Here is a 12,143-nt window from a genome sequence, read left to right on the forward strand (position 1 = left end):
GAGTTGTAGTCCAACAACATCTGGGGAGCCACAGGTTGAGAACTGCTGCTAGTGGGTCCCGATCCTCCAATTGAAGACTAGTGTGTAAGGGAATTAAAATTGCCCTTCCCCATGCCTGCCTGTCATTCAGTATGAGGAACTTCACATTTGCATATAGGATAACTCGGATAGATGACGAGAACCCGCTCGCCATCCGTAAATAATCAGTCTCATGCCAAGATGGGTTGAAGAAGTCTGGCCGCAGCTCTCTCTAGAAGCTGCTGCTGCCCCAACCTTTATTGTGTGTCCACGAAAAGATACAAATTCAAGGAGAGAGCTTTGCCTCAGTCAGCAGATAAAAGACAATACAATACATTAGTCTCATGTTCTCACACCAGACCACGCAGTTGATCATGCTATGCTACGTGGACCAATCATTGGGCAGCATGAGCTCTCCACGCGTTGATCATGCTTCCAAGCAATGCTTTCTGCTATGAAATCATCCTTGCAATAATAATCTTTTGCCCATGCTCTTATGGACAAATGACCATATTCCCACAGATAGAGTCCAATATGTGTGAACTGTACGCCACGCAATTCAAGAAGTATAAATTACGCAAATAGAGCTCCATGTTTGCAAGCCCCCAGGCAGATGTGTTCATCAGGAGGGCTAAGTACAACGTAAGAGGAGCATTGCTAGATCAGTGCAAAGGCCCATCTAGTCCAGCATTCTGTTCTCGCAGTGGCCAACCAGATGGCCCAATGGGAAGCCGGTATTCAGGATCCGAGTACAAGAACACTCCTTATTTGTGATTTGCAGCAGCTGGCATTTAGAGACACAGCGACTGCCAATGGAAGCAGAGCCAAGTGTCATCTTCTAGGAATTAGTCTAATCTACCACTACACCTTGTGGAAGCAAATTCGACAGTTCAGCTATGTGCTGTGTGAAGCAGTACTTCCTTTTGTCTGTGCTGCATCTTCAAACATTCAGCTTCATTGGCTGGCCCCAAATTCTCCACACTGTGCATCATTTTATATACAGTGGTGCCCCACAAGACGAATGCCTCGCAAGACGAAAAACCCGCTAGACGAAAGGGTTTTCCGTTTTTTGAGGCGCTTCACAAGACGAATTTCCTTATGGGCTTGCTTTGCAAGACAAAAACGTCTTGCGAGTTCTTGCGAGTTTTTCCCCTCCCCCCCCCTTTTTTCTAATCCGCTAATCGGGATGCTTCGCAAGACGAAAAAACCGCTAGACGAAGAGACTCGCGGAACGGATTATTTTCGTCTTGCGAGGCACCACTGTACCTACATCGCGTCTGCTTGTCATCTTCTGCAACAGAAGATAAACACTGTTGCAGAAGATGACCCTTGAGCCCAGGAACCCTTGAGCCCAGGAAGACACATGAAGCACTAGAACCCTTGAGCCCAGGAAGACACATGAAGCACTAGAAAGGAGAATTAGCCAGACCTTGAATATGAAAGAAAAAGTTTCCTGTGACACAGAAAGAATGTACAAAAAGCTAGTTTGTAAGATACAAAAATTATATTTATTGAACCATTTTATTTATAACAAAAACGTAATAAGTTTACCACCTGGGGGCAATACAGATGCCATCCCGACGCCAAACCGGGCCACTAAAACCATGAGAAAGCAAGAGCGTCCAATGGAATGAGCCAATCCCTTGAAGGGTTTTTACAATTTGTTTGTCTCTGCGGCCCCACTGTACCTCTTGCCTCTTTAGCTAAACCAAAGTAACGCTCATGTCAGACATCGTCAGCTGTGGATAAACAGGCACAAAAATATGGGGGAAATTCTAGGACAATCTAGAATTCTGTTCTAAGTACAACTTTATTCTTTAATCTCTATCATTTCTGTAAAGGCTTTCCAGTAATAACCCATGATTAATCCCTCCTTTCAAACCCAAGGTATTATACTTTTCTCAAGTTCTTATGTTTTTAAAAAAAGCCAGCCCCACAGTGTCAAATCCTGTTTTATATCAGCACATCTATAAAAGCATTTACAGACCTAAATACCCATATTTAGGTCAATAATACCGAAAGGGCAATTCCTGATATAACATCTTCAAGCTTGGAGAGCCTGTTCTGAAAATGCTGAGAGAAGAATCTGGAAAACAGACAAGACATGGATGGGTTCAGCAGTGGGGACTTTGTTTTGGTTTACAGAAAGAAGCAAGCATAGGGCAGAGAGCAAAGCTGCTACAACACATCAGGGACCTCTTGGCATGGTTTTGAGCCAGAGCTGTTCTGGTGAGCAGCGGAAAACCCACAATTATGTACAAAGAGAACTTAAATACTAGGCTATGTGATGGCCAGTGTTTATTTTAACTGGCTTTATAGACTTGGCAGGGAGTAGCAGGAGGACAAAAATCAGTAACAAAGGTATATGTGTGTAGCACAGTGCGGGGAAGACAATGGAACACAGCCGGAGTGGGAGAAACAATGCCACAAATGATATTTTATGAGTTGGTGTTAACGTCTTTCACCACACAATCATCGCCATCGCATAGTAGTCGCACCCAAAAATTATCTTTCATCGCATAATTGTCACATGGAACATTTGGAGGCTCTGCTAGGACTCAGGCCCCCCTTCCTTTCCTCTTCCAGTCATAGGCACTCCTGCTCCCCTCGCAAACTTGGCCATGAGCTCCCAGGCTGTCTTAGCCTCTTCCCTGGGCTTGGCCAACTCGCAGGGAACGGTCCACCATTGCCAACAGGCACAGAGCAGTGCCAGGGCTGCCTGATGCTGCTGCCGAACCCAGTGCTCAGCAGCAGCCCCAGGCAGCCCCACTTTGCAAAAATGGGGTGGCTTGCACCGTGCACCTTGTGGAGCTGCGACTGCCTGATGTTGCTGCCAGATGCTGGAAGCAGAAGAAGTCAGTCCCTCCGCTCTCAGCACTCGGCGGCAGCAACAGGCAGCCCTGGCTCAGCCAAGTTAATGGAGGCAGTGGCTGAGAACGACCCCCTCCTCCATCTCGGCCCCAGCAGAGGGCACGTGGCCTGGGGTAGGGGCCTCGACAGGACAGGAGGCTGAGCTGCTCACGCGGTCCCCAAACCCCTCTTGGAAAGCTGGCGCTCTGCCGCAGGCTTCACATAACAGTCACACCCCACTTTTTGGAAAAGTGCATCTGCCATAAAATCTGTGACGATTACGTGGTGAAATACGGCACAGTGTATTTAAAGGTTTCACCTTTCTTGTTTTGTCCTCATACATCTGTTGTGAACCTCCCCGTGAGACAGGCGAGGCAGAGAGACAACAACTAGGCCAAGGTCACCTGGTGAGCTGCATGGCACATTTTTGCTTTATTATGGTTTTTACTTTTGCACTGTAACCTGTGATAGTTTTGTGATAATGTGGGGTACACATCACCTAGATAAAACCAACAAACCATTCTCAGGGATCTAAATTCTGAGACCGGCTATCTCAGATATCGCACAGAAAGAATTAGCTCAAAAGTCACATTGCCCTTATAACGTAGTACAGTGGTGCCTTGCAAGACGAAATTAATCCGTTCCGCGAGTCTCTTCGTCTAGCGGTTTTTTTGTCTTGCAAAGCAAGCCCATTGACGGCTTATCGGCTTAGCGCTATTAGCGGCTTAGCGGCTTTTAGCGGCTTAGCAGATCAGCTGATAAGCGGCTTAGAAAAAGGGGGGGAAAGGGGGGAACCGCAGGAACTCGCAAGACATTTTCGTCTTGCGAAGCAAGCCCATAGGGAAATTCGTTTTGCGAAGTGCCTCCAAAACGGAAAACCCTTTCGTCTAGCGGGTTTTCCGTCTTGCGAGGCATTCGTCTTGCGGGGCACCACTGTATTTAACACATGAAAACTTTTATTAGTTAAAAGGAGGTTTTTTATAAAACTAAGTCTGCTTTATATGCTGTTTGAGCATAGGGTGAACTGGTGGGGCGAAATCTAAGCAAGCTGGGTATTTTTCAGCAAGTTAATGAATTAGAAGGATCAGGAAAACCGAACTGCCTTATATGGAAGGGAGAGGAAATTAAGGTGGCAAACCTTACAGCAGCCCACACCCTCTCAGTGATCAACATCTGCGTCTTCAAACTGCCCAGCAACTGCTGGGGATGAATCCACCTCCATTCCATCTAGAATCAAAGGAAGAAACGGATTGAAACCTTTGGAGACATGAATGAAGGGAGACTACAAAGCAACTAGTGTCCTCTGCTGCAAGACAAGGCTGGCTTGAGCATCATAAAATCGAAGGAAGAACCGGAAAGGATATTATCCAAGCCTGCCCTCCACCACCTTGGCACAAAACCTGCCCACAGATCAAAACAATCAATAAAAGCAATAGAGAGAGGAGAAGCTATAAAGTACCTACATAAGAGACTTCACTCCTCTAAAGCATGATCAGATCCAGTCCCCGGGAGCTCAAAGTAACCATTTCTTTATTTTAAAAACTTACAAAAATACTACAAACAAGCGAACATACCCAATCGGATAAAGAAAGTGCTTCATGTCATTAAAATAAGGAGATTCTTTGTAATACACCATAAATCTCACACACTATTGTCGTGTCCGGTCAGATTTACCTAAGAGTGTTTTTTCAAATAAGTCTGTGTGCGGGAGGATGAAGGATGAACAGGTGGGATTCAGACTCTGCGCTTTTAAAAATGCTAACAGAGGCAGCCTGGGATGCAGCAAAACCTGAAGGCAGCCAGTCCATTAACTGGAGCCGATACAGGCAACAGCCCCTCTACACAGCCATGGTGCACGGATAGCTTAGCCAACTCTGAGCTCAAGCCACAACAAGCTCCTTAATAATAATAATAATAATAATAATAATAATAATAATAATAAATAAATAAATAAATAAATAAATTATTTATACCTCACCCATCTGGCTGGGTTTCCCCAGCCACTCTGGGCAGCTTCCAACTGAATATTAAAAACACAATACAGCATTCAACATTAAAAAAACTTCCCTAAACCCGGCTGCCTTCTTCTAAAAATCAGATACTGTAGTTGTTTATTTCCTTGACATCTGATGGGAGGGCGTTCCACAGGGCAGGCGCCACCACCAAGAAGGCCTCTGCCTGGTTCCTTCTAACCTCACTTCTCACAGTGAGGGAACCACCAGAAGGCCCGCGGTGCTGGACCGAGGCAAAATATGGCAAAATCCAACCCATTGGCTCCAATGTGGTTATAAGGAGCTTACTTTACCTTGTAATAATACCAGGCTGCAGGGAGAGGAATAAACTGCACATCCAACTGAGCGTTCACAGAGCAGTGGACGATTAAAACTCACCTTCGAAGTCTCTGATGGAATCTTCTGTCCGTACCCCAGCCATGTGGTACTGAGTGCTTATAGATTGTGCCAACATGCCCTCCAGCCTCTCCAGGGTAGCTTGACCCTCAGCAGTTAAACGCGACAGACCTTCTTCATAAGTGTAGAAGGATGGGATGTCACCTTGGCCAATTTCTGCAACAAACAAATAAAACCCAAATTGCTAGCTAACACTAGAGCAGATAGGTGCATAAGATATAGCTGCCATTAATTTATCTTGGAGAAAAAAATCTTCCCAACAGCTACTTCAGTGTTATAATTAATGCTAAGTGTCAAATGTCCAACTGTTTGCATTATGTATGCGTATTTACTGAAATTCCCATTCCTCATGCTAAATTAGTTCTGCAACTGTTATAAACCACTTTGTGCTGTAGGGAGTCCAGCAGCATGTAAGTCTACTGGTTCAAAGCTAGTTTTGCCTAATTTTTCATCTTTGGAGGCACACAAAGCTGACCAAAATTGTGGCCTATTCTATGCCATTTGGACGTTCTCTGAAAATTAAGGGAACCCACCACAGCCCTCTTACCGTGGGCTTCCACGTCGTATTCCTCACCCTCGTAATCGTTGTCAGAGTCTTCGTCTTCGGGATCAGGGTGCAGGGCTTGGCATTCACACATGGCAGAGAACATGGCTTCCACTGGGGAAAAACACACACACCGAGAAATGCACAATTTGTTCACTGGCAATCAAATCAAATGGACATGGACGAATAAGAACATAAGAGCCCTGCTGAATCAGAACAATGGCCCACCTTTAAACCCCTTCACGGCCTAGTACCCTCGTACCTACGGGACCACCTCTCCCGGTATGCCCCACGGAGAGCCTCAAGGTCCATAAATAGCAACACCCTAGAGGTCCCAGGCGCTAAGGAAGTCAGATTAGCCTCAACCGGAGCCAGGGCCTTTTCAGCACTGGCTCCGGCCTGGTGGAACGTTCTGTCTCATGAGACCAGGGCACTGCGGGATCTGATTTCTTTCCGCAGGGCCTGTAAGACAGAGTTGTTCCACTTGGCCTTTGGCTTAGAATCAGTTTGATTCCCTCCCCCTTTCTTTTTCCTTTCTCCTCCTGTGGAGAGGCTGCATCCTAATGTTTTAATGTTGTATTTTAATCTTGTTTTTAAAATTGTATTTTAATCAACATGTTTTTATTATTGCTTGTTAGCCGCCCTGAGCCCGGTCTTGGCTGGGGAGGGCGGGGTATAAATAAAATTTTTATTACTACTACTACTACTATTATTATTATTATTATTATTTTGTCCAGCATCCTGTTCTCACAGTGGCCAACCACATGCCTCAATGGGAAGCTCGTAAGCAGAACCTTGCAAGCACAAACAAAACAGAACAGCTAGCAAACAATCTGAAGGAACTACTCGAGATTCGTTCAGCTGGCCGCAGCCACAAATCAACGACGGATGTTGTACATAATAATAATAATAATAATAATAATAATAATAATAATAATAAATTTTATTTATATCCCGCCCTCCCCAGCCGAAGCCGGGCTCAGGGCGGCTAACAACACCAAAACAGTGCAACATTATAAAAACATTATAAAAGTTAATTAAAATTCAAACTGATGGCAACCATAAACTAAAGTTTTGTAAAGATTGCCAAAGGAGTGGTTCAGGCTGCACCCTGGCCAAAGGCCTAGTGGAACAACTCTGTCTTGCAGGCCCTGCGGAAAGATGTCAAGTCCTGCAGGGCCCTTGTCTCTTGTGACAGAGCGTTCCACCAGGTTGGAGCCGCAGCCAAAAAAGCCCTGGCTCTAGTTGAGGCCAGCCTAACCTCTCTGTGGCCTGGGACCTTTAAGATGTTTTTATTTGAAGACCGTAAGTTCCTCTGTGGGGCACACCAGGAGAGGCAGTCCCGTAGGTACGAGGGTCCTAGGCTGTACAGGGCTTTGAAGGTTAAAACCAGCACCTTAAACCTGATCCTGTACTCCACCGGGAGCCAGTGCAGCTGGTATAGTACCGGATGAATGTGATCTCTAAGCGAAGACCCAGTAAGTAGTCTCGCCGCGGCATTCTGCACCCGCTGGAGTTTCTGGGTCAGTCTCAAGGGCAGCCCCACGTAGAGTGAGTTACAATAATCCAGTCTGGAGGTGACCGTCGCGTGGATCACAGTGGCTAGGTCAGGGCGAGAGAGGTAAGGAGCCAACTGCTTAGCTTGGCGGAGATGAAAAAATGCCGCCTTTGTTATAGCTGCAATCTGCGCCTCCATGGAGAGGGAGGTAGATTACACCCAAACTCTTAACGGACGGTGCTGGCACTAATTGCGCCCCCGCAAGAGATGGGAGTTGCCCCCTCTGGACTAAGCATCTGTTGAGATACTCCTTATAGAAGCAAGTTATGCTGGAATAAGGGATGGTGCTCACATTCCCAGGTGCCACATTCCAACGATTGCTGTGCAGAGCAAGGTTTCCTCTGGAAGTAAATTGGTAATCCCAGGTCCTGGTAATCCCAGGTCGAGTGCAGAGGCAATCCCACTTCACAACAGCAACCTGGGCACCATTATCCTAGCCATGGAAGCTGTGCTGTTCTTCCTACTCACAGGCTGATTTGTCGCTGGGTACAAATCTGAATTCTGAAATGGGCTCAAGATCATCATTGCTGCCATCCTCCTCCTCCTCCTCCTCCTCTTCCTCTTTTTCTCCCATGCCATCTTCTTTTGATTCTTCTGCTAAGGAATTCAAACACAGTTGTGTTATAACGTTATCTGAAATAATGCTAACTGAAAAATGATCCATATCATTTTAAACATTTGAAAGCAGTTCATCAGAGTATAAAGATCAGCTGCACAGGCCTGGAAATTTTCACAGCCTGCTTCTTTCTGCTGGTTACCATGAAGAACATGGAACTATGAAATTCTTGACCAAGAACACTGGAAACATGATTTAGCAGCCCTGGGCTTGTGAGATTTCACAAGGCACTGCGAACGTGACAAGAACTATGAGGTCTAGAAACTTGCTTGTTTTGTTTTTTAAATAGAAACTAATTCACCCCAGGAAACTGAATTCTGAAGCAAATGCCACACTCTACTTCTGAGCTGCAGGATGGGAAGTGATAAGAATCCTCTACTTCTGAGCTGCAGGATGGGAAGTGAGTGATTTTTCTATGAGTTGTCATAAGCACCAGAAGAAATACTACTGAACACTCACAAGGGGAAGGGGGTGTTGTTTTTCATGGGTTATTTCCTCAAGTGTCCAGAGCTGCTTTAAAAAAAGATGAAGACCTTTTAACACCAAGCCAAGAAAAGCCTGGAATAGCTGGGCGCTTGTAAACAGCTTAGCAGTTTTACTACAATCAAGTGGTACATAGGTTTTGATAATAAACTAATAAATGTTAAGGCCTATGCTCCTTACTTTCCTTCCTTTTAGTTATATTTATCTGCCATCAAGCTGGTTTCATCAAAAGACGACATGGTGCCATTTTACTCTCACGACAACCTTGCAAGGTAAGCTAGGCTGAAACCTCATGGCTTGCCCATGGCCACCCAGCGAACTTCATGATGCAGCAGAGATTTGAACCCAATGCCTTGGCCACTTCACTAGACCGTCTCTCTCTTCCGTACCTTCAAACTTGGCATTTACCATGACGTACAAATGCTCCCACGGATAGGCATTCAGATCCCTGGAGATGGCATGCAAGCTTATGATGGGATAGTCCAACGAGAACCCGAGGCCTGAAGTCTCTATCCATGACAGGCGGCTGGTGGGGGAGGAAACCCAAAGAAAACAAAATTAGTTTTAGTTATGTCACAGAGGAGCTCCATCCTTCTTCCAAGCCAGGTCCCTACTATGGACCACCAGTGTCCCAGGAGAATGAGGAATTAAGCAGGGGTGGGAAACCTCAGCCACGAGGGCCAAATCATCTCTCTCTCTGGCCCTTGGAGCTCTCCCCAGCCCACACCCCCTCCGCTTTGCCACCCAAGACTTCTTGCTGTGAATACTGATAAGGTCTGTTCCTTGTCAGGGTGGAGGACAAAGGGATGTGTAAGATATCATTGCTGCCCAATTACAGCTGTCCTAAAATCCTGGATTTCTCCATTGTCCTATACAAGCAGTTCCCACATGGGTGCAGAAGGGAGGGCTTAAACTTAAGGAATCAGAAGTCAGACAGATGCTGAAATTCAGTCTACTGCAGGGGGCAGCCGAACTATAAAATGTTGAAAGTGTTAGTGAAGGAAAAAGGTCACAGCATATGTCTGACAGTTTATGGTACAGTGGTGCCTCTGGATGCGAACAGGATCCGTTCCGGAGCCCCGTTCGCATCCTGAAGCAAGCGCAACCCATGTCTGCGCGTTGCGATTTGCCGCTTCCGCGCATGACATCATATTGAGCATCTGCACATGCGCGAGCGGCGAAACCTGGAAGTAACATGCTCTGTTACTTCCGGGTCGCCGTGGAGCATAACCTGAAAACGCTCAACCTGAAGCCCAATTAACCTGAGGTATGACTGTATCCTGGTTAATAAACCTATCCCACACTATTCCCTCTCCCATACACTAGCAATGAACACTCAGGTTCAGAGATGACACCCACCGCCATCCCAAAAGAGCACAACAGGTAAAGGTTTAAGGAGGATAGGGAAGACATTCTGTTGCACACCCCCAGCTGCTGTCTCTAACACTGGTAACATCTCAGCTGCACTGGCTGGGGCTGATGGGAGCTGTGGTCTAAAACTTCTGAAGGGCACCAGGTTGGTTAAGATGAAAATAGCAGTACAGTGGTGCCCCGCAAGACGGAAAACCCGCTAGACGAAAGAGTTTTCCGTTTTGGAGGTGCTTCGCAAAATGAATTTCCTATGGGCTTGCTTCGCAAGACGAAAATGTATTGCGAGTTCCTGCGGGGGTTTTTTCCTCCCCCCCCCCTTTTTCTAAGCCGCTAATCCGCTAAAAGCCGCTAAACCGCTAATAGCACTAATCTGCTAAGCCGTCAATGGGCTTACTTCGCAAGACGAAAAAACCGCTAGACGAAGAGACTCGCGGAACGGATTCTTTTCGTCTTGCGAGGCACCACTGTATTCATTATTTTCCAAGGCCACTGACCACCCAAACCCCAACAGGAACAAACTAATTTTGTGTCCACCAAGGATGCTTCATCAAGTACCCCAGACCATGTATGCCCTGTGATCTAGCATCCAGTATTCCCCTACCAGCCTCCTTGGACCTGCCAAATCCTAGGCATGGGTATCAGCATATTTTTAACTCTGCACCATTACTGAAGGATGAGCCCTACTGGACCAAACCCAAAGTCTAGGTGGGGAACTAGGAGATTCAAAACCAGGGTGTGAAGGGCACTCATCTTTTATTGTTTGTGTCTCATTTTCTGGTATATATTGTCCAGCTATTTTGAACCCCCCCCCAACATGGTGTGTTTCCAAAAACCATTTTGTTTGCAATAAATATGTTGTATTTATATATAATTCTATTTCTATTGACTTCTAACTGCTTGTGGCATTATTACTGTTGCTCCCCCACCCCCAGTTTTTTTTTTTAGCTGTTCTTATTTTCGTCTGTAAGCAGCACTGACTCCCCGTCAGGGAAAAAGGCGGGGTATAAATAAGAACCACATGCATTAATCGCAACAATATTGCTAGATTTAAGCAAGCGCCCTCGGCGTAATAAAGAGCCCCAAGAGGGCACTTGGTCCACGTTCCCTGGCCAGCTAAATCCAGGAAGGCTCCCCCGCCAAAAAAAAAAAAAAAACAGCAACCCCGGAGCATGAAAGCTCCCCCATGGCTTGCCCGTCACGGCAGGGCCTCGAAGGTAGGCCGTTTCTGAGCGGGGAGCCTCCGTCAAGAATAACGGGCCTCCTCTCTCTTCCGCCCCCGTGAATTTCTCCAGCCGCCTTTCTCTGTTACCCCCGCGCCCTGTGGCAGGGAGTTCCGCAGGCGAAGCCCCTGAAGCCTCCTCGCAGAGGCCGGCCTCTCTCTCTCTCTCTCTCACCTCTCGGCGATGTAGAGGCTCCCGGTGCCCAGGCCTCGTCCCCCCAGCACGGCCTCCGTGTCGGGCTGCCGAAGCCGGACCCCCTCGGTAGGCGCCGCGAGAGGCTGCAGGAAGCTCATGGCGGAGATCCTCCCGACGCCTCTTCGCGCTTACCGCGCCTGGAAAGCGAAGGGGGAGGGGGGGGGGAAAAAAAGCAACGAAACCGGAAGCGCACGCGCAGCTGCCCCCGAATCGACCCGGAAGCGCTCTCCACTCTCAACCGTCGCGTCACCATAGAGACGCGAAGCACCGCCTCCGCGTCTCTATGGTTGCCGTCACGTGACCGTCCCCGCTCGCCTCACGCAGGGGGGAGGAGGCGGCGGCGGGCGCCATCTTGGAATCCAATAAACACCTCAGAAAATATATTTTTAAAAAAGAGGATAAATAAACCACACGGTGACGAAGGTGGAAGGGAAGGCCCGTCCCCATTTGCCTGCCGCCGATGCTTAAGAGACTGGCCGCCCTCCCAGGCTGAGAACTGAGGGAAGGCCGCACCTGGGCGGGGCCTCTCGGGAGCGGCGTTGGACTCTTGACTCCCGTCATCCTCAGCGAATGCAGCCGGCCGCCAGGGATGACGGGAACTGTAGTCCCGCCGTGCCTGAAGCAGGCATCCCCAAAGGGTTCTCCAGATGTTTTGGGACTACAGCTCCCATCATCCCTAGCTAACAGGACCAGTGGTCAATGATGATGGGACTTGTAGTCTCAAAACATCTGGAGGGCAGAGTTTGGGGATTCCTGGCCTGAAGGGTCATGGCCGCCAGGAATCGCAGACGCCTAATTGTGTGGGGTTGACGCAGTTATTTCGCTGGAAGGGCGCATTCACTGCCTGCTGCAAACCAACTTTGCAGTTTAGGGCGGTTTG

The 12,143-nt window shown here is 47.6% G+C and overlaps 1 protein-coding gene across 3 annotated transcripts; it reads right to left on the reverse strand.

Moving 5' to 3' along the window:
• Positions 1-1,503: 1,503 nt before the first annotated feature.
• CLNS1A (chloride nucleotide-sensitive channel 1A) lies at positions 1,504-11,384 on the reverse strand. 3 transcript variants are annotated; one of them, XM_081860790.1, is made up of 7 exons: positions 11,243-11,384; positions 8,867-9,003; positions 7,847-7,972; positions 5,824-5,934; positions 5,259-5,432; positions 4,007-4,095; positions 1,504-2,104 (listed from the first exon to the last, which is right to left on the reverse strand). In XM_081860790.1, the coding sequence occupies exons 1-6, from the start codon at positions 11,359-11,361 to the stop codon at positions 4,028-4,030; spliced, it is 735 nt and encodes a 244-aa protein (XP_081716916.1). In that variant the 5' UTR covers positions 11,362-11,384; the 3' UTR covers positions 1,504-2,104; positions 4,007-4,027. The 3 variants fall into 3 exon arrangements, with proteins under 3 accessions (XP_081716916.1, XP_081716915.1, XP_081716914.1); XM_081860789.1 differs by having other exon boundaries at positions 4,012-4,095; positions 7,847-7,975; XM_081860788.1 differs by having other exon boundaries at positions 7,847-7,975.
• Positions 11,385-12,143: the final 759 nt, after the last annotated feature.

This window comes from Podarcis erhardii (genome assembly GCF_964252035.2).
Source record: "Podarcis erhardii genome assembly, chromosome: 4".
NCBI lineage: Eukaryota > Metazoa > Chordata > Lepidosauria > Squamata > Lacertidae > Podarcis > Podarcis erhardii.